The sequence below is a fragment of the Rhamphochromis longiceps genome, linkage group LG22 (assembly GCF_057381845.1).
Source record: "Rhamphochromis longiceps isolate RC_006_pf linkage group LG22, R_longiceps_female_GT1.1, whole genome shotgun sequence".
NCBI classification, from domain to species: Eukaryota; Metazoa; Chordata; class Actinopteri; order Cichliformes; family Cichlidae; genus Rhamphochromis; species Rhamphochromis longiceps.
This window is the reverse complement of record NC_140577.1, coordinates 36,725,700-36,753,199: the sequence shown is the minus strand read 5'-3', so window position 1 is coordinate 36,753,199 and position 27,500 is coordinate 36,725,700. Positions and strand designations below refer to the sequence as shown.

At 44.3% G+C, this 27,500-nt stretch overlaps 1 protein-coding gene across 9 annotated transcripts in view; it reads right to left on the bottom strand.

Moving 5' to 3' along the window:
• Window positions 1–13,750, bottom strand: part of epb41a (erythrocyte membrane protein band 4.1a) — a 56,670-nt gene extending 42,920 nt beyond the window's left edge. For 6 of the 9 annotated variants that reach the window (XM_085397059.1, XM_085397062.1, XM_085397065.1 and 3 more), the window contains exons 1-2: window positions 13,596–13,750; window positions 909–1,225 (exon numbers count right to left, since the gene is read on the bottom strand). In XM_085397059.1, the coding sequence (XP_085253185.1) occupies window positions 909–1,217 (309 nt within the window). In that variant the 5' untranslated portion in view covers window positions 1,218–1,225; window positions 13,596–13,750. Of the gene's footprint in view, window positions 1–908; window positions 1,226–13,096; window positions 13,557–13,595 lie in introns of those variants that run through there. The other 3 variants (XM_085397063.1, XM_085397060.1, XM_085397061.1) reach the window with 3 other exon arrangements.
• Window positions 13,751–27,500: the final 13,750 nt, after the last annotated feature.

Here is a 27,500-nt window from a genome sequence, read left to right as displayed (position 1 = left end):
TACGATATTTAACAGGGAGCCAATGTAATTTGGCTAAAATTGGAGTTATGTGTTCATGAATTCTCGTACCTGCTAAAAGACGCGCAGCTGCATTTTGAATTAACTGGAGCCGGCAAAGAGAGGAGTGTTGGAGGCCCGAGTAGAGGCAGTTACAGTCGTCCAGTCTGGATGTAATAAATGCGTGGATAAGCTTTTCAAGGTCCTTTAAAGGAAGGAACGGCTTTGCTTTGGAAATCTGACGCAACTGGTAAAAGCTGTTTTTTACCACAGTGGACACCAGTCATGTAGTAACTGATATATTTATATGTGTAAAAACATCAGTGTCTTTGCAAAAAGACTAAAGTGCAATTCATACTACTAATCTGAACACCAGGTGACAACCTTGTTTGGATTTAATGCCATCACAGGTGAAACTGAGCAGTTCATACTGGAAAACAACAGTTACTGTGTCTAAACCGATGGATGCAGGGGCTGTCAGAGTTATGAAGAGGATGCACATCGTGCTATGGTGCAGTTTTGATGGAGATGTGCATGTCAAGCATTACAGCTCAGCAAAAACTGTGAGATCATCCACACATCTGAGGTGTCACAGTGTAAACTATGTGAACATGTAGCACACGGAGGATCTTAAATAAGTCACAGCGTAATCAGACTTCATAAAGGTGATCCAGGCTACACCTGAAGGAGCCCAACACCACCTTTGTAATGTTTCTCTTGTAGCCTGAGCAGGGAGGAGGCTTCATGCACCGTCTACAGTCAAGAGTCTCAGGTTTGGAAAATGATTTGCTCAGTAATGTAAAAGTTGACGCATCCTATAAGAAATACTTTGCAACTCGATCCATGACACATTTCCTTACATATCACAGGTAAGACCTAAGTCTGTAACACAGTCACCAACACAGGCTGACCTGAGCCTCAGCGCTGCTTACTGAGTGCTGGTCAAGGGCGACCTCGCCCTCTGTTTTTAGTTCAGGTTCGGGGTCAGCGATGGGTGCTTTAGCTTCTTCCTCCTTGTCCTCCTTTTCTCCACCCTCGCTCTCACACTGTGAACGCCTTTTCAGGAGGGAGGAAAAGAGGCGTGTGAGACCGCGGCCAGCAGGGTTGTGGTTTTGAGGTCGGAGCTGGTCGTCCTCTGGAGTGGGAGGTCTGGCGCCCTGGCCAGCTTCCTCCTGCTGCCTCGGCTTTTTCTGGTGACTTTCTGCCTCGTCTGTTGTCATGTCAACAGCTGTGGAGGTAGATCAGAAAATAGAAATGAAATCAGACAGGTTCATGGTTCAGGCAGATTGGCTTTGTGGAGCTTAAAAAACGGATACTTTACCATCATGCATCAGTCCATCATAACAGCGTTACCAATTCACAATCAGACTGATAAGAGAAATGTTTTCTCAGAGATCAAACCTTTCAAACTTTTCTGCAACAGAACGGATCAAAACCCAGCAAATACAAATACACTAATGTCAATTCAGTTGTTAGCAGCCTTAAGGTGGTTTATATTGCTTTAGCAAAAAGGAAAGTTTGAAGCCTAATCTTAAAAGTAGAGATAGTGTCTGTCTCCTGAATCCAAACTGGAAGCTGGTTCCACAGAAGAGGGGCCTGAAAACTGAAGGCTCTGCCTCCCATTCTACTTTTAAATACTCTAGGAACAACAAGTAGGCCTGCAGAGCGAGAGCGAAGTGCTCTAATAGGGTGATATGGTACTACAAGGTCATTAAGATAAGATGGGGCCTGATTATTTAAGACCTTGTATGTGAGGAGCAGGATTTTGAATTCTGGATTTAACAGGAAGCCAAAACAGGAGAAATCTGCTCTCTCTTTCTAGTCCCTGTCAGGACTCTTGCTGCAGCATTTTGGATCAGCTGAAGGCTTTTCAGGGAGTTTTTAGGACTTCCTGATAATAATGAATTACAGTCGTCCAGCCTGGAAGTAATAAATGCAGCAGTTATCAAAGTTCCTGTACAATGACAATGTCTGTGGGATGGTTACCAGGATGCTGAATTAACTGGGAATTTATTCAATGAGTATTACAAAACTGCTCAGTGGCTAAAAAATAGAGGTTGTGTTTTGGCTTTTAGAAAGCATGTAAAATGAACCCCGATCACAGAGAGACAACAAAAACATCTGACCTGACTATTACAAGCGTTACATCACGTTATCTTCATTTAAGATGCCACACTGGGCTGCAGTGTCAGTTTTTCACCACTATTGCTAAAGGGGTGAAAGCTACACTCTCAGTTTCAGATGATGCTAATGGCAACATAAAACTCGTGGTGACTGCTGGACGTGTCACTCTTCTGGCAGAACAGTCGTTTTCCTGTCTGCTTGTCACAGTGATCCCATCCCCAGCTCGGTTTGGGATTAATGTGGTCCTATGGGAATTACACCAGGTGGGTGGCTGCATGACCATCAGCTGATGAAGCACAACAGTCAGAAATGTTGCTGCTGTAGCACCCCCCCCCCCCGCGCACAAACACATCCTCCAACCACACACACCCATATTTTGTTTTCAAACTCCATTGCAGTTTATTTCACACCTCAAACATTTAGTAAACAATTAAGCAAATACAAGTAAACTGCAATAAATTACAGGTAGTAATAAAATAAGCTACTAACTCTTTTACGCTGCGTCCACACACAGAGCTGTTTCTGTGTGTTTGGACCTTTCGTCCACATGTAACCGGCGTTTCGAATCACCGAAAACTGAGGTTTTTTTTAAATACTGGAATACAGAGTTCGTCACGCAACGTCAAAGGTATGTGCCTTTTTCCACGTCACGCTGTGGCCACGTTATTGTTTACATGAGATGAATAGCAGAATGGAGACAAATACTGTTAATCTGACTGTCTGCAGGTTTTACACACAGTTACTGTCCCTCCATTTACAAAGGCTGAGGCGTCACGGTGTGATTATTTTACATGTAGTTGTTTTTTCCTGAGTAATAATGTTCAACATTGCTGTCAACACAGTTTTCAAAAAATGCCCCTCTGTGCAAAATGGGTTCAAAAACATAAACAGCTGTGGGATCCTGTTTGTCCGTGAGTTTGAGAGCCCAGCGCTGCTGCCGACGCAGGGAAACTAATTCTGTCGCAGAGACCTACGTCGGCACTTGTGCAGGTGAAGCCAAAGGGAGGATTTGCTTCACCATATTGTCTAGCATTTGGCTTGGAATGAAGTTGGTTTGGAAACATATTCAGCGATGCTTCATCTCCTGCTTTGCGTTTGCGTGGGCGCCCCGTCAAAAACCTGTCCATGATGCTAGCAGTGTCCAAGCGTTTTGTTTTTTTTCATACCCCTGCAATGGCTCTGCGCCCCCCCCCAGGGGGCGGGCCCCACACTTTGGGAACCTCTGATCATTATTAAGAGATGAAAAGCCATTGAATCAACTGAACATATAATTTATTATGAAACAGAAAACTAGATTGTTTTTACATGAGTGATCAGTGTGTGAATTCAAACACTTGCTGCATGCAGGTCCTCGGCCTCTTCAGACTTTCCACAGGCATTGCTGCTTTCATTGATACTTTAGCACTGCTAACCTCATGCGATTAGACAAACTTTAGATACAAACTGCATCTTTTGTTTACATTATTTACTCGGGGCTCTGTCTGTTGCCCCACTCAACAGATTGCAAGTTCAACTGGAACCTGAGATCCACAAACCCGTTACTGCTTTATTTTTACAGATGCATTCAGTCTTTTGTTTCTATTCATGATTTTTCACTTTGGAATACATAAACTACAAGACATACTAACTGGAATTAGCAGACTAATGGTGCAGACTGGTGGAGGCAGGGAACAAACCACCAACCTTCCTCCAGCAGATAACCTGCTCCACCTCCTGAGCTACAGCCACCTCACAGCTACCTTCAAGAAGTTTTTAGTAAAACCACGGCCCTTTCATTCCTACCTCACAGACCGTACGATTGCACAATTGAACTATTCCTTGGAGCTTCGCTCTCCACCAGACTTCTCTGCAATGTGTCCGGACCCAAACGAGCGGCCATGGAAAAATGGATGGGCTTCCCAGTCGGGTTTCTTTTTGTGGAGAAAAATGACAGAACCGCCCGTGCATAGATTACCAGGGCCTGACATCACAATCAAAGACAAGTATCCACTGCCTTTGATGAACTCCATGTTTGACACTCTTCACGGAGCTGCTATTTTTACCGAACTCGACCTCCGCAGTGCATCCGACAAAGAGATGAATGGAAAACCGCATTCAATACACCACTTTGAATACCCGGTGATGCCGATTGGGCTAACCAACCCCCAGCCATCTTTCAAGCTTTGGTATGTTCTCAGGGATTTTGTGGACAGGTTCGTGTTTGTTTACCCTAGATGACATTCAGATATTTTCCAAGACTCTTGAGGAACACCATGTGGCTTTTCTCACGTCATCTCGAGGAGAACTATGATGTGGGTGACAGGGAGGTGTTAGTAGTAAAGCTCGCTCTGAAAGAATGGCGGCATCTGTTGGAGGCAGCCAAGCAGCCGTTTGCTATCTGGATGGATCATAAAAACCTAACTTACCTGAGGACAGCTAAGAGACTGAGTGCACGGCAGGCACGTGGGTCACTGTCTTTGCCAGGTTTAACTTTTTTATTTCCTACCGTCCACGCTCACGGAGCATCAAAGCCAATGCATTATCACGCCAGTTCGCCACCGACACAATCGCTCTGAGGTCCCAACCATTCTCCCCGCTACAAGCAAGATTGGGTTCATTGCCTGGGATGTGGAGGTCGCCATTCGCCGGTACTGGAGATTGACCCTGATCTGGGTATTGGTCTCGTGAATCGGCGCTATTTACTTGCAGCAGCCCGTTCCACAATTCTGGACCGGGTTCACGCCGCCAAATTCTCATGGCAGACCATTCCATTTCCCCATCATGTCACGCTACACCTGCAAGCCAGTGAGACACTAGAAAGCCATTCAGTTGCCTTATTACCTCACACAGCATTTCTCTCCCTCCGTTTCAGTGACCTCTATCCCCGACCCACGAGCCGTGACTGCTTCAGACTCCTGTTAGATTCTCATTTCATGTTTCCGGTGCTTAAGTGTTACTCTTGTGTCTTTGTAAATAAAACCTACCAGTTTGCCTCTGTCTGTATTTGGGTCCATTTTCATGCACTAGCCCCTGCTGCCATAACAGGAATATTAGTCTCTACTATTTCAATTTGTCAGTTAAAATTAGAGATGGACTGATCCGATATTACGTATCGGTATCGGTCCGATACTGACCTAAATTACTGGATCGGATATCGGAGAAAAATAAAAAATGTAATCCGATCCATTAAATATCACGAAAGCACCTCACAAAACTTGCAACACGCCGTAACTCACCTCAGAACGTTAGCACGTCGGAGCAGTATGCATCACGTGATAGAGCGGCTGTGGCATGCGGGACCTGTCGGTGGTCTGGATAGCATGTGGAGCTTCGCTAGCAACCCGGCATTTCATCTCCGACAAAGTTATCCCCGAGAGAAGTAAAGCAAGTGTGTAAGTCCATCTCTGAATGTTTGTAAAGCATTCCCACGTTAAGCTTAACAAGCGACTGCCTCTCCTGCTGCTACTTCAATCATGAAACTGCTTAACGATCAGCTGATCGGCTTTTCTGTCGCGAGTCCGTCTCTCTGGTTTGTTTTTGGCCCACTTTGCACCAGAAAGAGGAAACCAGCGGCTGAACAACAGCAGCACGTTTAAGCTTGATCAGCTGTTGTTAGAATGTATTTAATATTACTTTCTACTCCAGGATCTTTTTCTACGTAGCTGACGCTGGTAACTGTGCAGGGGCGGATCTAGCAAAGTTTAGCCAGGGGGGCCGATAGGGCATGAACAGGGAAAAGGGGGCACAAAGACATACTTTTCTTTCTTATTCTCATTTAAAATGTCTAGCTTTTAATAAATAATTATCTGACACCCAAAGTTTTAATTTGATGCAAAATAAATAGAAGTCCATTACTGCATATAGTGACTATTAAGTCTAATATACCCTAGTAAGCTATAGTACTTTTTCCTTTGGGAAGGTACCATCTGTGCAGTCTGCAATTTTGTTGAAGAAAGATGTTGAATCTATTTAATATTTCTTGAAAAATAATTGATTTCTGTGCATTTTTTTTCACACTGCATCAAATTAAGGTTGATTACGTCGATTAAGCATCATGAGGTGGAGCGTGAGGGGTGGTTCCCTATTTTTTATTTATTTATTTTTGTTGTTGCTGGGAGTTGGAACCCTATTAGTTAGGCTGCTTAATATTTATGCTAAGTACTCTTTAAAATACCAGAATAGGGAGGATGGTGTAGGTTTAAGTTTATTAGATTGATCAGTGTTGCTGAACTATGAAATATTTTTTTTGCATACAGGTATAACAGAATAGCTTTAGTGTAGTTGTTGTTTTAAACTTGAGTATGAACTTATACAAAATGCAGCAAGATATTTAAAAAACAGTTTTGTTGATTAAAAAACACTATATCGGATTCATATCGGTATCGGCAGATATCCAAATTTATGATATCGGTATCGGTATCGGACATAAAAAAGTGGTAACGTGCCATCTCTAGTTAAAATCAGGACAGACAGGTTGTAACACCTACAGGCACATAAAGTTGATGGTGAGAATCCTTTTCTGGCTTAATACCAGGACCAACACTTCCAAGACACTGGAAGCTAACCCACCTAAGTAACTAACCAGAATCTTTATGTAAAAAAGTCAAAAGTTAGTGACCAGGGTTCAGCGGGCAACTGGAGAAAATATATTTACATCCATGGATGAACAACGTTGTTCGTGCATTATCATCTCTGTACTGTGTTTTACTGCTATTGGGTCATAAACTAGATCATTCAATGACTTGACATTCTGACCAGAAGAGAAAATGGTAAATTAATAAGATTAAAGCACCGCAACAGTTCCAAGTCAGCAAGAAACAGAAGGAGACCACGGTGGTGGATGAAGTCCCCAGGGTGGAGAAGGAATGCTTCTTTATAAAGGTAAGAGGTGCCAGGGCTCCTGGACGTGATGGGACACCACTTTTAACAGGTGCCTCAGATGGGCAGAGATCTGAAGGATGCCAGACAATAAGCTCAGGTTTCTCATAAGTGCTGCCTACAACTCCCTTCCATAGCCCTGCCTGTTTAGTAGTGCTTACTATGGCAGCTGGCGTCCTGTAGGCAGGACAGCATGGCAAGTCTGCATGTTTTCATAACAAAAGGACGCAACAATGAAAAGGAGAAAAGATGGCACTGTCCCAGGGATGCTTCGGGTGGCAAGGAAGTCAGGAAGTCCTCAAGATGTGTAGTGTGATGGCATACTTCAGAGTCAGCTATCTATCTATTATTGTAGGATCTACTGTACAATACAAAGCGCCTTGAGGCGACTGTTGTTGTGATTTGGTGCTATATAAATAAATGAATTTGGAGAAACAGCCGTTTACTCTCACACACTGAGATCTGTCAGTTAAAAAGTCTAAAATCCAACCAACGAGATTAAAATCAAGTTTAAACTGGTTAAGAAGTTTATCGACTAAAAGATGTGGCTGGATAGAATTAAAAGCTGAAGAAAAATCAATAAATACGGGCCGAGCATGAGCTTTAGCTTTAGCATGATGTCAGCTGGTAAAGACTGGCAGATATTTGGTGAACCTCAAGGAGAAGCTCCTCTTCCCAAGAGATATAACAACAACTCTCCGCAGATAGAGACGACCGAACTGGCAGAGGCCAGGCACCTGACAGCAAAGCCAGGATTTACCCTGTGGAGGCTGGGTGTCAGGACATAGTGGGCAAAGCAGCTGTCCAGCTACTTCATGAGTGACCGGCCCAAACCTGCAGAAAGCCATGAAGGCATTAGGAGAGGAGGCTGAGAAAGCAAGCTTTTGGCTTTGGCTCTGGTGGAAGGATGTCAGTTAGCAGGCAACACCACAGTAAAGGCAGCTGCTGGGGGTGCCACAGAGACATCCCCGGTGTGCCACTGTCCCCCACTGGGAGATGTACTGGGATAGGGGGCAAAACATCCATGGATGGCGACCTCCAGTTGATGTGGTGGTGTGAAGACTCCAGTGACACTTAAAGCACCAGGGAACAATTTTGTTAGCTGACCAACGGGTTTCGGCTTGTGGCCTGCATCGGGGTCATCACAAAATACCAAACAGTGTGTGTTTCGATAAAACAAAGAAATACAGGTGAACCAGTCACACATTCACGCATAAACAAGCTGACCAATCAGCATTTAAGGGGGTGGTACTGGCTGATTGGTTGAATCAGAGGCCAAACAGGCTCTGGCCTGAGCCAGGACAGATTTAGGGCTTCAGTTGATGACCTTGCAGCTGACCTTCTGGCACTGGCGGTGACATGACTGGCTCAATGACAAAGCAGGAAACATGCATTAAGCATTAAAACTCTTTGATGTGTAGTATTATTTCCCAGCTGACTGACTCATTCCAGTTTTATTTATCCAAATGCAGTAGCATTTAAAACTATTCTAACTATATATTCTCACAACGACTGTACTGATTCTCATGTATAATTGAAAACTGACATTATTGACATGATGTGAAAACATATACAAAAAAATTACAACTGCAACCATTGCAAAAAGACAAAAACACATTTTTGAATGCACTGAATCTCCAGTTGCTATACAGCCTCAGTGTTTGGATACGCTTACGGTCTCTGATACTATTTTAAGGTATGCTCATAGATTAAAGGTGGAGAGCCAACACGACTAGCACATGAAGTTCCAGAAGCTGCTGGCAGCCCACAGTGCTGAGTGGACACGGGCGTAGCTGCACGAGTGCTGACAGGACAGAGTGCCACAGCTCCAGGTACACTGACGACCGTGATGAGAGCTAAACGCTGTATTTTACAGTTCACATGGTCGGTTTGGTGCGATAAAGAAAAAGTATGCAGATTTAATTTGTGCTGCTGTGTGTGAAATGATGTTGCCAAACACACTGAGCACATCAGGAAGTAAGGAAGAGGTTTCAGCAGAGTTGAGCCGTTGTTCTTAATGAAAGCCTTTCGGTGTTTCTTTGGACATTGGCTACATTTTTAACTCATTTTCACTCCAGTCCCTGAACATATCACCGTCGCCAGGACAATAGTGTTTTGTTTTGTTGACCTATGAATCAGTCAAACATAAAAAACACACCGAACTCAAAGGATGAACCTGTGATGTGTCTAACACATAACTCAGCAAACAACACATCTTAAACTGTATCTTTAGGCTCTATGTTACCAGCAGCAAAAAAACCGCACAGACCTTTTCTCATTTCTGTGGTTCTATGAAAAATGCCAAAGATAACCCAGTTTGACAAACAAAACATAACAAGGTGATTCCCAAAGAGTTATTAACCGAAATTAGGCAACTCAGCTCAGTTTAAAGGCGAGTTAGTCAAGTACGGGACAAATGAATACGGTGTAGGCCTGGAAAAAAAGACTCCACGATTTAGAATATTGAACATAAAATGATGTTCATTTAGAAAAATATGGTCTAAAAACAAAAAGAATATAAATGAAAAAAGATGATGCGTTGTAAGGTGACCCTTTAACCGGGAAGCACTGGCCCAGAGTTTCTCAGGAACATGCTGCTCACACGTGGCAACACAACAGGATAGCAACAGTGTAACACTCGGCTCAGCACCTCACACCTCGCTAAACAATGGGTGACATCACGGTGGCCATCTTTTATGTACAGTTTATGCTTCAAGCATAAAACGCCGAACACCATCAACTAACTAGAATAATACTGAATCCGTATAAATGAAAGTTACAAGGATAACAAAGAGATACATTTGTGACATGAGACATATTTGGCTTTCTAAAAGAGCAACGATATAAAAGTGACTGCTGCTGAAATATAATCGACATGTGTTTTAAAGCACACTTGCTTTTTACATTTACAATTTTCAGAAGGCCCAGTTAGCACCAGTTGGCACCATTATAATGGTTATAAGACACTTCTCTGTCTTCTCTGTTTGAGGTGTGGAAAGACAGACACAGTATTACTGACATTATGTCACAATAACCTGCTCGGGCTCCATGTCTAATGCTCGTCACAGCCCGCAGTCGCTGTGCTGTAGAGCGCCGGCTGTCTTTCCACCCTTGAGAGACTTGATCACCGCCTTGGTCTCGTCAGAAGTGAAGGCACCAGTGTCCACAACGAGTTCATCATTTTTGGCTAAGTCATCATCCAACAAAGGCATATCTGGGGCAGGTTGATTCAGGAGATCTTTGAAGTGCGCTACCCAGCGCTTATCGTGGTCTTTCTGCGTGAGGAGAGGTCTGCTGTCAAGGTGACGGTAAGATCGCGCACGATCTGGAATAGCGTTCTCGTATCGTTCCGATCAGCAGCTTTCCGCTCGACCCATTTGCGTTTATCCCTTCGACAGCTTCGCTTCACCTGCCAATCGGGGCGTCGGTACCACTCCTCTGCGGCTTGCTGTTGTTTATTTCATGCCGTCTGATCCCGGGCGATTTTCGCTCTTCATCGTTCATCGACTAGCTGCCATGTTCGATCTTGGATTCAACGTTCCTCGAAGGTCCCTCTTCACCGACCGATGGCATTTTCGACGCTGGCCACCACGGCGGTTCGAAGGGCAAGTGGAGGAGGGGTTAAATAAGTCAGAGTATAGTGAGATCAGAGCCAAGAAGTGGTAGAAATGCTTTATATAGTGCACAGTCAAACTATATAATGGTGTCTTTGATTTTGTCTGAAAGTACAGATATAGACACAGATTTTAAGGCATGAGGCCTGTGTTTGGGCACATAGTGGCCCAGTACCAACAATCACAGTGACACATCCATATCATTAGGTGGATTTCTAGGTTCAAATTAGGTCAGTGACATGAAGTGATATGACAAGACAGACCAAGCAGTTTAAAAGAGGTGCTAAGGTTTAGGCTGAAAGGAAGGCCTGGTTCACCGGAAACATCAGCAAAGAGTAAAACGTACTTAAGTGTATCTGTATTTCTGACTGCACGGTAGCCTGTGTCAGAGCGCTAAAATTGAGCTTAAGCGCTAAAAGCGGCTTTAAAATAATCTGGGTGGGATTAAAGGCTGCAGTGTGCAGATGTGGAGCACAGAGGATGCTGATGTTAATCAGTAACTACTGCATGAGCCTCCCTCCTCACACACTCATGATCTACACAGTGCCACCGTGTTTGGGGAGAGAAAAAAACATGGAATTCGACCTGACCCAGATGAATCTGTGGCAAGGATTCATCGTTATCCAGCGAAGGAAAAACAAGTTCTGAAACACAAAAACACGTGAATCCATGCACAGCATCTGTGTGAAGAGAGGGCAGTATGAGGTCACACCGAATCAGCAGGCATCAGTGACAACGATGGAGGCAGTCAGCATAGAAACAACACACAGCTCTGAGCATCTGAGGGCTGGGCAGGTAGAGACCATCGTTCAGTTAACAATCGTTTTTATCAATGACCTTTCTTTCTGATGAAAGCAAGACAATAACTAAATAAACACTAATAATCGAAGGAAAAGAAACGATGATGAAATGTAGCAAAACTTTCATTAACGAATAAATAAACAAAAATCCTGGAGAGACAAGATCTCAAGTGCTCGAGGTGCAGAGCAAGGAGTTTGAAAGTGAGCAGGTCAGAAGAAGAACCTCCCTACGGTTAGGTGGACACATTCGATGTGTTTGTCATGAGTAGCACGTTACTGTAACCAGATTACTTTTTTCAAGTAACGGGTAAAGTAAGGGATTACTATTGCAGAAAAAGTAGTTACATTACAGTTACATTCCCGTAAGCACGCTGCGGTACAGCGTTACTAAACTGTGATTTTGTTTGTGAGAGTGTCTCGTGACAATGACGTACGAGCGTGTGACGTCCGTGGCAGCAACAGACGTGGATAACATGGAGTGATGGAGAGAGTACGACCGTGCAGCGTTGCGGAAGTAATCAGATTACTGTGAGTTTGAATCTGTTAAAAGTGACACAAACATCAGCGTCTGCTGTGCACTCTGTGTGGGAAGGAAACTTCTTTCTGCAGCGAAAAAATGAAACTTCAAATCTGAGCGAGCAGCGAGCGCGCCGCCACGGCAACGTGACATTCACAGAGAAACCCACGCTGTGGGCAAACCTCCACCCGCCCCACTCCTGATAAACAGGTGGCAATAGATTTAAGAGCTGCTGAGTCTTTGATTCTATTTATTTTCTGCTGTGTTTTACTCGCATCTATTTGAAAGAGTGTAAACACAAAACATGATTTTATCTGCTGGAACATGCAGACGATAGGTTTCCATGTTAAACACGTTTCTTCCAGTCAGAGAATGTTGCAAATAATTTAATATTTGCTTGATGCATAAAGTTAAAAAGATGAAAACTAATAAAACAAGTTTAAAAAATACTTTTTCATTGGATTCAGTTTCATATGATGGATTATGCAGAAACAGTCGAACACGGCTGAAAGCTAACACTGTTGCTTTATTACATATTCAGGTTGGAACTCATGTTTTTGAAAAACAACTAAGTAACTAATTACTTAATCAGTAATGTAACAGGATTACTTTTTGGAGATGTAATCAGTAATTAGTAACTAATTACTTTTTTCAAGTAACTTGACCAACACTGCTGGTCACAGAATGAAATATGTTCCTGTGCTCGTCCAGCTTTGTGAGCTCGCTCGCTGGTCTCAGATCAGCACCTTGTGCCTCTGCTGCTGTCACCCATCTGCAGCACGGTTTGAAGCTTTGTGGTTATTATGAGTGTTATTTGAGTTACTGCTGGCACCACGATACTGACGCTGTTTGAACTTTGACGTGTCTCCGCATTGAACAGCTGAGTTAGATATTTGTGATAATGAGCAGTTGAACAGGTTCAACAGTCACACTTTGCTTCCTTGACAGTGAAATTTTTGAAGGCCTAATAACGCACCAAAACTGCAGAGAGATACTATAAAATCACCACAACCTTGAGAAACAGTCTGCAGACGTGTATCGTGTTCTTTGCCTTGTTTTAGTGTCTGACTTGGAACACTGAATGAATATGAAGTAGCAGTGAGATGTGTCTGATGTGCTGTGACAACAATGAACGTGGCAGCATGTAGCAGACAGCAGCGCTATAAAACCACCGAGAGCATCCACACCTCGTTGCTTTCTTCTGCGGCGCTTGAACTGAAGTGAAGAACTTTTCTCCGTCTCACCGGACAATAATCAAAGGGTCCAGTCCTCATGATGATGATGATGATGCGCTCTGCTGTGAGCGCTGCAGGCCTGGGTACCAGAGCGCGGTGCTGTTCATGCTCATAATGTATGAAAGCACGAAACGGAAGCATCTCTTGGTGCGCTGGTTGTGTAACACCAATGCGCGGATTGCGGTGGTCACGGATAAAGAAGTAGTGCATCCGCTCATGCTGTTACATCATCGCCGTATCATCAGACACGACCTTCTACCATGCAGAAATCATCCAAACTCCACTAACGCTGTTTTTCTGACCCGTTTTCCTGCATTTTGCTGCCGTGACTCAGTCAACACTACAGCCCGGCGCTGAGCGTGGGACAATAAAAGGGGCGGTAGGTGTACCTGTCTGCAAATGGCGCTGGATGTGTGCGTGAGCAGCTCGTGTGATGCCGAGGATCACTCACCCGCTCACCTCAGAGCATCCGAAAAGAACAGGTCCTGTTTGAAAGCGGTGTCAGCGTGCACTCGTCCTCACAGGCATCAGTTAGAGAGCGCGCTCTTTCATCAGCGTTATCAAGCGGCTTTAACAAAGTGTTTGGGTACCAGGCGCCAGATGGCACTTTGCCCTGAGCGTTGTCTGACAGACAGCGGTACGTGCAGGCTAGAGGTGCATGTAAGGACCGCTTCGTTGTCATGTCAGCGCCCGATCACAACAACAGCCGCCTCATCGTAAGGCAGACCCTACCCTGTCCACATACAGCAGTACTCAACAGCCTTAATATATGCAGTCAGTTCTAGGACCTGCTGCATTCTCTGGGCATACTTATATGGCACTTTATACAACACTCACACATTCATATGAGCACTGTGCAGTAAACCACACTGTAAACATATAACACTATTTATTTATTTCTCCTGATTTGTATATTTGTACACTTAAAATACTGTTCATATGTCTGCGCTGAGTGGGAGCTGCTCTGTATCTCACTGTGTGTATGGTGACAGTAAAAGGCATTCTGTTCTATATCCTGCTTCAGAGAGCAACTTGGTATGAGTATGCTGCTAAGGATATCTGGCATGCAGGCTTGTAGATGTCCTGCTCGACCTCCTGAGCTACATCCAAGTAAATGCAGAAACAATACCACTGCAGCTTAGAAACAACAAAGTAGCTAAAGAGAAAGCCAGCCTGTAAGACAACAATGAGGAACAACACGGCCCACTTCACACCCTCTGCCACCCCCTTCCTTCTACAGAAGGGTGGAGTTTTGAATGTAATGAGACCAGTGCATATGTAGAAGTAGCCAATGCTAGCAGAGCAGACAGCAGCGTTCACCAATCAGAGCTCAGGAAGCTGCTGCTCCTGGTAGAGCTCCACCATCAGTAACCAAGGGTCCCCGCCATGAAATCAGTGCATCCATCATCAGTGAGCCACTGGAAACAGCAGCAGCTAGAAATGAGCTGAAATGATGTACAAGGTTGATTTTCTCTTTCTGATGAAATTTGAAAGCAGCCTGCATCGGACAGCTCGTGTGGCAAGCAGAAAGATCTCACAGGTATCTGGACACTCGCTGTTATATAACAGGCCGTAACAGGCCAACAATCACACGATCTCATGTGAAACAAGATCCTGTGATCCGAGCAGCCAGAGGAGCTCGTGGATGAGCTTTTAGATCCTCTGAGGAAGAGCGCAAACATGCTTATTCACACTTTCTCCACAAAGCAGAATTATTGGTGCGCTGCACGACGCCAGGAACCAGAGACCTCTGACACGCATGTTTGTACGGCAGCTACAAACTAGTGATGTGCGATTCCACTGATTCCCTTTCTGATCCGATACCAAGTAAAATCCAGGGTGGTATCGACGATACTGACCCGATACCACCCTGGATACTCTGTACAAAAACGTAATGTTTCATTGTGTTTCATAATACAACATAGAATTGCATTATTTAATTGTAATAATAATATAGCTTCATAATGATTACAGGACATCAGACTACTTGTTCTCATTGCTTAATGATGCAGAATTATCATATAGAAATAAAAACCTGAAGTTGTGCTATTTGAACACGTAGCCTGCCTGCTGCACTAAAGGACTCCGTGAGAGACGTCTGTCTCGCCCTAGCAGCACCTGTCCCTGTCCTCCACCTGCCCCTGTCCTACACCTGTCCCTCTCCTCCTCTTCAGTTCGCCTCAACATACGCTCGTCATATTCTGTGATATGATTTACTCTGAGGTGTTTGACGAGGTCAGCGGTGTTACCACAACATCTCACTTTCTTGCCACATGTATCGCAAACCACGTCTTGGCTGTTTGTGGAGGTAAAATACGTCCCCACATGACTCCAATTACACTCAGCCATTGTTGCGAGTGCGCACACCAGGGGCTGTGACACAGTTATACAGCCCTGTTTCACACATGACTATGAAAGGCGGAAGAGGAAGTAGTTCCTTCCAATTTAGACAATCCGAATGATATAGTTTCTTTCCACTGTGTTCCTGTTAATGAAAAACTACAAATTTACTCCAGAGTACTAACACATCGATATTTTAATATGAGAATCGATTCTAGAACAGCACGGTGGCACGGTGGTTAGCACTGTTGCCGCACAGCAAGAAGGTCCTGAGTTCAATTCCACCATCAGGCCGGGGTCTTTCTGTGTGGAGTTTGCATGTTCTCCCCGTGTTTGCGTGGGTTCCCTCCGGGTACTCCGGCTTCCTCCCACCGTCCAAAGACATGCAGCTTGTGGGGATAGGTTAATTGGATAATCCAAATTGCCACTAGGTGTGAATGTGAGTGTGAATGGTTGTCTGTCCTTGTGTGTTGGCCCTGCGACAGACTGGCGACCTGTCCAGGGTGTACCCCGCCTCTCGCCCTATGACAGCTGGGATAGGCTCCAGCGCCCCCCCGCGACCCTGAAAAGGATAAGCGGAAGCGAATGGATGGATGGATTCTAGAACATAAATTACTGGTATCAGAAGAATCGATATTTCAGTGTCGATCCGCACACCACTACAGCAAACAGACAGCAGCAGTTATCAGTCAGCATCAGTCAGACTAGATCAGGTAAAAATGTATTTTACATGTGGAGGAAAGCTTTAACTTTTCCAAAATCCTTCAAATATCTCTCTGTATAAAGGAAAGTGCTAGGAACGAGCTACATGAACAATGCTTTCAAAGGAATCTGATGTTTTTGGTATGCAGTGATAGTGTCTGTTTACACATACAGTGGGGCAAAAAAGTATTTAGTCAGCCACCGATTGTGCAAGTTCCCCCACTTAAAATGATGACAGAGGTCAGTAATTTGCACCAGAGGTACACTTCAACTGTGAGAGACAGAATGTGAAAAAAAAATCCATGAATCCACATGGTAGGATTTGTAAAGAATTTATTCGTAAATCAGGGTGGAAAATAAGTATTTGGTCACCTCAAACAAGGAAAATCTCTGGCTCTCACAGACCTGTAACGTCTTCTGTAAGAAGCTTTTCTGTCCCCCACTCGTTACCTGTATGAATGGCACCTGTTTGAACTCATCATCTGTATAAAAGACACCTGTCCACAGCCTCAAACAGTCAGACTCCAAACTCCGCCATGGCCAAGACCAAAGAGCTTTCGAAGGACACCAGGAAAAGTATTGTAGACCTGCACCAGACTGGGAAGAGTGAATCTACAATAGGCAAGCAGCTTGGTGTGAAAAAATCAACTGTGGGAGCAATCATCAGAAAATGGAAGACATACAAGACCACTGATAATCTCCCTCGATCTGGGGCTCCACGCAAGATCTCATCCCGTGGGGTCAAAATGATCATGAGAACGGTGAGCAAAGATCCCAGAACCACACGGGGGAACCTGGTGAATGACCTGCAGAGAGCTGGGACCAAAGTAACAAAGGTCACCATCAGTAACACACTACAACGGCAGGGAATCAAATCCCGCAGTGCCAGACGTGTTCCGCTGCTGAAGCCAGTGCATGTCCAGGCCCGTCTGAAGTTTGCCAGAGAGCACATGGATGATACAGCAGAGGATTGGGAGAATGTCATGTGGTCAGATGAAACCAAAGTAGAACTTTTTGGTATAAACTCAACTCGTCGTGTTTGGAGGAAGAAGAATACTGAGTTGCATCCCAAGAACACCATACCTACTGTGAAGCATGGGGGTGGAAACATCATGCTATGGGGCTGTTTTTCTGCCAAGGGGACAGGACGACTGATCCGTGTTAAGGACAGAATGAATGGGGCCATGTATCGTGAGATTTTGAGCCAAAACCTCCTTCCATCAGTGAGAACTTTGAAGATGAAACGAGGCTGGGTCTTCCAACATGACAATGATCCAAAACACACCGCCCGGGCAACAAAGGAGTGGCTCCGTAAGAAGCATTTGAAAGTCCTGGAGTGGCCTAGCCAGTCTCCAGACCTCAACCCCATAGAAAATCTGTGGCGGGAGTTGAAAGTCCGTGTTGCTCGGCGACAGCCCCAAAACATCACTGCTCTCGAGAAGATCTGCATGGAGGAATGGGCCAAAATACCAGCTACTGTGTGTGCAAACCTGGTAAAGACCTATAGTAAACGTTTGACCTCTGTTATTGCCAACAAAGGTTATGTTACAAAGTATTGAGTTGTATTTTTGTTATTGACCAAATACTTATTTTCCACCCTGATTTACGAATAAATTCTTTACAAATCCTACCATGTGGATTCATGGATTTTTTTTTCACATTCTGTCTCTCACAGTTGAAGTGTACCTCTGGTGCAAATTACTGACCTCTGTCATCATTTTAGGTGGGGGAACTTGCACAATCGGTGGCTGACTAAATACTTTTTTGCCCCACTGTATGTGTTTTTACACACGGGACATTTTAAGCTTAAATGTGGAATATTATTGTATTTCTTGATGATTGTTCTGTGAACACCACAGACCCACACAGCGTTCACAGTTAAATTGTCTTTATTGTACAGATTTTGCACACACACGATGCCTCCTCCTCGCCACCTCGACCACCGAGCTTCCTGTTCGGCACCTCGTGTTTCCCAGGGCAGCTTGCAGCTGTGCTCTCACACGCCCCCTTCGCCGGAGAGAGTTGGTCAGCCTAATTCCCTCCACCTGGCTCACTGTAGTGGAGCCAGAGACCACAGCCCTGCCATGTCCTATAAGTCATTAAAGGCCATTTCACTTCATTTTAGTTCAGATTTATTGGTGGTGCCGGTTTACAGTCAGCTCTTTGTGCTTCTTCTGAAAGTTCTTAAAATGAAACATGTCTTTAAAATGTATTTCAGTGAAAGGACAAACATGCCGCCTGAGTCGGCACAAAGGAAGAGCGTACCAAGTAAGCTGCGAGACACGCCCCCATAGATACAGCACCGTGGTTATAATTGCCATATCTAAGCCAACTCATGTGCTTTTGTCTGAGCGCTGGTCTGTTCACCACACTGCTCCTCACATCGGCGCTCTTTACAATCAGATCTGTTCTCGCATTCACACAGACGCTCCTTCCCCCATCACTTTACAAAAGGCCACCGTTGCAACCCCCTCCTCCTTCACTTGCATCCTCCAACCCCCTTCCACACAGGAGCAGGTGCTAAGCCAGACTGTCTGCTGAGGTGAAGCGTCAGCCATTAAGGGAATTAAAAACAAGAGAATTTTAAAAACAATCCTAAAATGTACAGGAGTGAAATTAAAAATGGGGTAATGTGCTCAGACTGTTTTGTTCCACTTAAAAGACGAGCTGCAGCATTTTGCACAACCTGCAGACGCCTAATGGACGCATCACTAACCCCACAATAAAGCGTGTTACAATAATCCAGCCTAGATGTAACAAAGGCATGGATTACTGTCTCAAAATGCTGTTTCGATAAGATAGGCTTTATTTTGACTAATTGCCTCAAATGAAAAAAGCGAGATCTTACAACAGACCTGGCTTTCAAGTTTAAGATCTGCCTCCATTTTAACTCCCAGATCAGTGATGACTGGTTCAACATACTGTGCCAGCGAACCAAGATCTATAGTAGTGGCCTCAGAAGAGCCACCAAGAACCATCACTTCTGTTTTCTGCTCATTAAAATGTAAAAAGTTCAAAGCCATCCAGGCCCTTATTTCATCAAGGCATCTACGCAGAGGGTCTACTGAGAAGCCATTTATCTTTATAAGTGGGAAACAACAGTGGAAAGAAATCCCATGTTTCCTGAAAATAGAGCCAAGGTGTTGAAGATGTAGGGAGTAAAGAAGCGGGCCTAAAACCGAACCCTGTGGGACCCCACAGTGCAGAGAAGCAGCAGAGGATGCAAACTCCCCGAGTTTCACAGAGAAATCCGCTCTGCCAAACAGGATCTGAACCGCTGCAGATCGGCACTGCTAACACCCACCAACTGCTCTAAACGGGAAATTAAAATGTTATGATCCGCTGTATCAAAGACAGCAGTTAAATCTAACAGCACGATAATAACACACCTGAGTCAGTTGGTAAAAACACATAATTAAAAACTCTTAAAACGGCAGATTAGGTACTATGTAAAGCTTTAAAACCCGGAAAACTTCTAAAGTATCGTGTTCTTCTATAAAGGACATTTATTGCTTGTAAACCACCTTTTCAAGAATTTTGGGGGTAAAGTAGGAAATAGGCCTGTAATTTGCAATAGTATCAGGATTAAGAGCAGGTTTCTTAAGTAGAGGCTGAATCACTGCATGTTTAAGATTCACAGGTACAACACCAGAGGACAGACTACTATTTACTGCGTTTCTTCACCCTTGGTGGAGAGTCCCAGATTTTAAGACCTACTGGGAGATGTCCCTTATGCTGGGCTTACACGCGAATTTTGGCTCATTTTGGCTCATTTTGGCTCATTTTGAGCATTTTTCAGTCGTGCGACCGTTTTGGTGATCAGTTTCGCCTTCATCGTGCGTCGTGCATCGTGTAGTATACGTGGGGTAACGAGAAGCGATTAACACCTCACGACCAGCTCCCGATCATCAATCGCTTGGTCGTAAGAAAATCAAACCTGGTTTGAAATCCTGTCAGCCGTCGTGAGGCTGTCACCGCAGCCTCTCACACTGCGCAGACACAGAAATGAAAGTGAAAAGACGAAGCAGCAGTGCAGCGTGTGACCTGGACACAAGCGATGGACATAGCTGGACTGGCCATCGGGCATACCGGGTGATTTTTTGTTTTTATGGGCCGATGGATTTTTTTTTTTTTTTTTTTTTAGGAAGGGTATAAATAATGAAAGGTGTTGGATTGGCCAATTGGTCATGATCGGCTCTGGGCTGGACCAATTACAGTCGAGGAGGCCGGATGCACCCGCCCCCTTGTTTAGCAATCACGTGATTTTCGCGCACTGCATGCCGGGAACTCGTGGCAAAACAATCCAAGTACCGCATCAAATGCAAGCATTTGCAGCACCGCAAAACGTTCATTCTCCGGTTCCAATACCTTCTTGTTTTTTTCTTTGCCGCACAAAAAAGGAATGTACAAAACAAAAGGAGAACAATGCCGGTCCGTACAAAGACAGACTCGACAAAAAGACGAAGAAAAGATACAAGGAAAAATCAAAGGAGTGAAAGGGTCAGACCCTTACGAGCACACAGAGGGACAAAAGACGTCAGCGTGCTGCCCAACTGTCACCACGCTCAGATTTATAATCAAACGGTTCTTGGAGTGAGTGCATACACTCATGAAGTTTAGTAACTTCAGGTCACTGCAACAAGCCCAGGTACAGTTTACCGACGGATGGGTGCAGGACCTTGAAATGCACCGTGTAGAACGAAAGACCATCGTATGAACAGAGGTAAGCTTACCAGTCTCACAAATCGTCGTCATAAATACACATTCGTTAACAGTTTATTAATAGGACCTTTGAGCTCAACGGTAATTAATTAGCAGTGGAAATAATTTCTGGTAGCATCACAGAAATGTAGCAGTGACAATAATATTGTATGCTGTAATCGTACTGGGCAATTAGTGATACAAAACAACTGTTTTATCCTGTGAATAAAAGTATATGTTTTTGTCAATGTACCATAATAACAGAAGCGAAACGCAATATTGTGTCAGGACAATTCACTATTTATGCACAATAAATAAAGGAGCATAGCACGACCATTTCTGTTCAGCGCCAGACTTGCTTGTAACCTATATCACCAATTATGTTAAGAAAATGACGTATTAACTACTACAAAACTCTGACCTTTGTGGGAATGCTTGGAGCAGACTAACATGTGAGCTGGAGGGTTCTGAGACGTTATATTTGGTATATCCAGACCATCCGTCGGCTCTACTGGTGGTGGTCAGAGGGCCCGGTGGCGCCAGTGTCCGGCAGCCTCGCCTCTGTCAGTGCGCCCCAGGGTGGCTGTGGCTACAATGTAGCTGCCATCACCGGTGTGTGAATGTATGCGTGAATGGGTGGATGACTGGATATGTAAAGCGCTTTGGGGTCCTTAGGGACTAGTAAAGCGCTATATAAATACAGGCCATTTACAGGCCAGGCCATCTTACTTCGGAAACATGGCTTAAAAAATTTCTCTTCAACGACGTAATCCGATAAAAAAGAAAAACCATCTCTTTACCCGTCAGCTTCCCGTGGCTGTCATGCGACCGCCTATTGCAGTTAATAATACAACAGCTTCTTGGCATTTTCTGTGTTTCTTTTTATCGCTGTGTAACTGAGTTCGATTGAAAGCCTGCGTGCGCTAGTACCTCTTGCCACAAGTTCCCAGAATCCTTTGCGGTTTTACCACAGAGTGACTCAGGTCGCATCAGAGCATCAGGCCGTATAGTGTGAGACCTGCATCGTGACCTATGAACTTCTAACCTCTGCGAGTCAATCGTGCAGTTTGAGCAGGAGCTGAATAACGCGACTGAAAAAATCGCCCAGTGTAGCCCAGCTTGAGAGGGTCGTGGACCCCCTATTGATCCTCTATCTAATCAGCCAAGGTTTCGGGTGAGCTCATTGTGAAACCTAGCCACACCCTATCATGTGACTTAATGAGGTCAGATGACGCAGGATGTGCGTGGACGTTAAGGCGTCCAGATTTTAGATGGCAGACAGTTGGTGTGGTAAGCCCCGCCTCTTTTCAAAGATGGCCATTCACAGTGGACATGGATGTTTCTTTCACTCCTCTTTCAAACCATCTGTCTTCTCTGTACAAAATGTGAACACTGCCATCCTGAGAGAGTGACCTTTGACCTTTACATGTGTTTATGAAGTGGTGTCTCCAGTGTAGAGGTCTGAGCGCTCCTCGCTGCACTGCACAGCTGTGTTGTTCAGTTTGTGTTTGTGATGAACCAGTTTGTGTCTGAGTGTGTGGTGGGCATAAGTGCAATAATAATAATACCTTTTATTTGAGGGCGCCTTTCAAAAACCCAAGGTCACCTTACAAAAGAATAAAAATGAATAAAAGGAGCAATAGTCATAAAATACATAAAATAAGTTCAAATTGCAAAACAGAACTTGACAGCAGATAAAATGTGTTTTTAGCTGTGACTTAAATACGGGAAGAGAGTCGATGTTTCTTATGGCTGGAGGAAGAGGACAGGATGTGTGTGTACCTCTTTTTCCCGTCAGGCTTAGAGGGAACATTTTCTGCTCCTGTTCCTGATTGTGTGATTAGGTAGAGGATCAATAGGAGGTCCATGACCCTCTTAGGCTACGTCTACACTCACATGGTTAAATTTGAAAACGGCGTTTTCGCCTGAAAATGCTCTGCGTCCACACTAGCGTTTTCAGTCGTTTTCACAGAGTTGTGCGTCCACATCGAAATGGCTAAAAGTGCTTCCGTTCCAGTCCTGCACATGCGTGAAGCGCAAGAAGATTCGACCTGCCTCATTTTTGTCTGCCGCTTAGTTACTTTCCGGCTCTTCGAAACGTCGGCAAAATGTGGAGGAAAAGCAGCGAGTTTTTTAAATGGACTCACAATGAGGTGGAGTTGTTGCTGCAAGTAACACAAAAGTACAAAGTTGCAAAAGTGAGTGAGAATTAAAGAATTTGAAGAAAAGCTCTCTGGAGCCCGTGCAGACTGATTAATCTTTAACAGGGCTGTCAAACACAACAACAGCTGTATAATGCCCTCCACTATCTTTGTTTAATTGGCCACATGACTGCATCACATGACTCAAATGTGTCATCGTTTTCGAAAAAGCTCCAGGTTCTCTGTCCAAACTGCAACGTGCAAGTGGCGTTTTCTAATGTCTCTGCTTTGGAGAGCGTTTTCAAAACGCTGTGTTTTCCTTGACCGAAAACGCCGTCTCAGTGTGGACGGGAGGCCACGGAGAGAAAACGATGCGTTTTCAAATGAAAACGTGTTAGTGTGGACGTAGCCTTGGGGAGTCTCCACCAGTTGCTCTTAGAACTGAAGAAGCTTCTTAGATGAAACGTCTTCAAGAAACTTAAAGAAGTCCAGACGCTTTTCTTTCCAAGCTCCTCAGACTACATGACCTGGATGACTGAGAACCTTCACAGACATAACATCTCTGTATCCACCAATAACAGACTCATTATGAACAATTTAAAAAATGACTGTCTGCTGGCATAAAACGGCCGTTTGAAAAACTCTTGCAGTGTTTGATTGTTAACTTTCTAATAGCACTCAGAAGGTTAAAGGTTTGTTGTTAAACTGTAAACATCATTATTTGTTTATTTTAACTTTAAAGAGACGATGACGAGGATTATTGGGAAATAGTGCGTGTCCTTCACAAACACCTAAAAATTATTAATTATATAAGCAAATGAAATCTATCCAGCTCAGTGTCACACATACCAAATGGGCCTCAGAGGGATTTACAACATTTCCCACCATACTCCTGAACGAGACAAGGACTGTGTAGCCATGGTAATAACTGTACCCAGAATCAGTGTATCAACAGTTATAGCAACGAACGTCTCCTCCACAGAAGCTTCAGAGGAGACGTGAATAAGATCAGTGAGAGACATTTAAATCATAAACGTAATTACAACAAATCCGTTTTTTTCCATATATTTTTATTGAAATTTTCTGTTGTACAATACAAACAAATATTAGCACATCCTCACATTCACACAGCGATCCATACATCAAACCTGTCTACATCATGTAGACAAATTTCTACAAATGTAGAAATGACTTCTTACAGTAATACAAAAATGCAAGGAGTTAGGATAAACAAGATTCTCCTTCCCTTCTTCTTTTCCTTCTTTTTCATAAACGTCCTTCACCTCCACTCCCTAAAATATCCATATATGGCTTCCACATATTCACAAAGTCCCATAGTTTGCCCTTGGCAATATATGTTAGTCTTTCCAGGCCTAGAGTCTGCTATTTCCTTCTTTTTTCCGGTTGTTCAAATTCCCTTGGGTATATTCCAAGTACACAGAGTTTACCTTTTAAAAGGATTTTTACCTTAAACACGTCCGACAGACATTTGATAACGTCTTTCCAAGAGTTCCTTTTTCAACTAAACATTTAGTACAGATGTCTGGAATATCATTGGACATATCATGGAGCTTGGCAGGTGTTATATAGGTTCTCATGAGCCATTTATATTGCAGGAGTTTAAAGCATTATTGTTTGTGTTTGTGCTTTTAAGCAAGCCTGGTTCCAGTTGTCTTCATCTATGTCCTCTTGGATCTCGCTTCTCCAAGCTTCCAGCTTATCTGCTGCTGAGTCTTTGGAGGAAAGCATCAATAAATTATGTAGGGTAATTTCCAATAAACCAAGTTCAAAAAAGAAGAGTCTATGGCTGACGCGTGTTCCTGGTTTCCAAAAGAAATGCTTCCAGTTGCATTATGATTTGAAGACTGTTTATTTATTACAAACTGAAGATGTAACAATGAACTCCTTCCTAAAAAACATGAAAGTTCCAAAAAATAGCAGTTATCCAGAACTAGCTGTGCACACGGTCAGAAAACCGTGAGACTCCTAACCTCTCTGTCCATGCTCCTCCCCTTCCCTCTCACACAGGGTTTTATGCTACTATTGCACTTACATACTTAAAGTGAGAGGTACCCCCTTTTAGGTTCCAATCCCAAAACAGTGACTTAAAATTACTTTATGTAAACACATATATTTTCACATTTATTAATCCTGAAAAGATGACCTATGTAATGAATCTATGAATTATAAAACAAACATGAACTCAATCGTAAATAAAAATATAAAGCAGACGTCTGGCGCTTACATTACCGGCCCCTAATTGTTCTAATAATGTATTGCCTTAGAACAATTACCACATTTTTTAACTTTACAAACTTAATATGAATCACGTTTAGACATATCCAATGTTTAAACACATGACAAAATATTATTTATAGACAAATGAATTGTCCAATACTTTGCCAATCAGCTTTGCAAAGTATATTAAGGCTGGTTTCTGTCCATTTCCAAAAGAACAGATGAAAAAGAATAAGAAAGAAAAGAAGGAAAGAGAGAAAGAAGGAAAGAGCCAGAGGTTGCTAGCACATGGCTCATCGTAGGGGCTTTGTCTTTACCACTAGCCCATTCAGATTCCACAAGCAGACAAATCTTGGTGATGGGTCTGTCCAAAACATTAGTCTTTGTCTTTATCCGTACTCGGCGAACGAGACCCTTCTTGTCTGGAACAGTTTTGATGATCTTTCCCATAATCCATGAGTTTCGTGGTGCACAGTCGTCCACAAGAAGATTAGATTAGATTAGATTAGATAGAACTTTATTAATCCCTCGGGTGGGTTCCTCTGGGAAATTCGATTTCCAAAAAAGCACAGCACCGACAGAAGTTACAGAGTTACAGAATATTATATATATAAACACCCAGCACGCCCCTGCGGGCGGTTTATCCTTCAAGCTCGGGTCCTCTACCAGAGGCCTGGGAGCTTGAGGGTCCTGCGCAGTATCTTAGCTGTTCCCAGGACTGCGCTCTTCTGGACAGAGATCTCCGATGTTATTCCCGGGATCTGCTGGAGCCACTCGCCTAGCTTGGGAGTCACCGCACCTAGTGCTCCGATTACCACGGGGACCACCGTTACCTTCACCCTCCACATCCTCTCGAGCTCTTCTCTGAGCCCTTGGTATTTCTCCAGCTTCTCGTGTTCCTTCTTCCTGATATTGCTGTCATTCGGAACCGCTACATCGATCACTACGGCCGTCTTCTTCTGTTTGTCTACCACCACTATGTCCGGTTGGTTAGCCACCACCATTTTGTCCGTCTGTATCTGGAAGTCCCACAGGATCTTAGCTCGGTCATTCTCCACCACCCTTGGGGGCATCTCCCATTTTGACCTCGGGACTTCTAGGTTATACTCGGCACAGATGTTCCTGTACACTATGCCGGCCACTTGGTTATGGCGTTCCATGTATGCCTTGCCTGCTAGCATCTTGCACCCTGCTGTTATGTGCTGGATTGTCTCTGGGGCATCTTTACACAGCCTGCACCTGGGGTCTTGCCTGGTGTGATAGACCCCAGCCTCTATGGATCTTGTACTCAGAGCTTGTTCTTGTGCTGCCATGATTAGTGCCTCTGTGCTGTCTTTCAGTCCAGCTTTGTCCAGCCACTGGTAGGATTTCTGGATATCAGCCACCTCCTCTATCTGCCGGTGGTACATACCGTGCAGGGGCCTGTCCTTCCATGATGGTTCCTCGTCTCCCTCCTCTTTCTTGGGTTTCTGCTGCCTGAGGTATTCACTGAGCACTCGGTCAGTTGGGGCCATCTTCCCAATGTATTCTTGGATGTTCCTTGTCTCATCCTGGACTGTGGTGCTGACACTCACCAGTCCCCGGCCCCCTTCCTTCCGCTTAGCGTACAGCCTCAGGGTGCTGGACTTGGGGTGAAACCCTCCATGCATGGTCAGGAGCTTTCTTGTCTTTATGTCAGTGGCTTCTATCTCCTCCTTTGGCCAGCCTATTACCCCAGCAGGGTACCTGATCACGGGCAGGGCGTATGTGTTGATGGCCCGGATCTTGTTCTTACCATTCAGCTGACTCCTCAGGACTTGCCTGACCCTCTGCAGGTACTTGGTGGTTGCAGCCTTTCTAGCGGCCTCTTCATGGTTCCCATTTGCCTGCGGGATCCCCAGGTACTTGTAACTGTCCTCTATGTCTGCAATGTTGCCTTCTGGTAGTTCAATCCCCTCAGTTCTGACTACCTTCCCTCTCTTTGTTACCATCCGACTACACTTCTCCAGTCCGAACGACATTCCAATGTCATTGCTGTATAGCCTGGTAGTGTGGATCAGTGAATCGATGTCTCGTTCACTCTTGGCATACAGCTTGATGTCATCCATGTACAGGAGGTGGCTGACAACTGCTCCGTTCCGTAGTCGGTATCCGTAGCCAGTCTTGTTAATGATCTCACTGAGGGGGTTCAGGCCTATGCAGAACAGCAGTGGGGACAGAGCATCTCCTTGGTAGATCCCGCACTTGATGGTAAC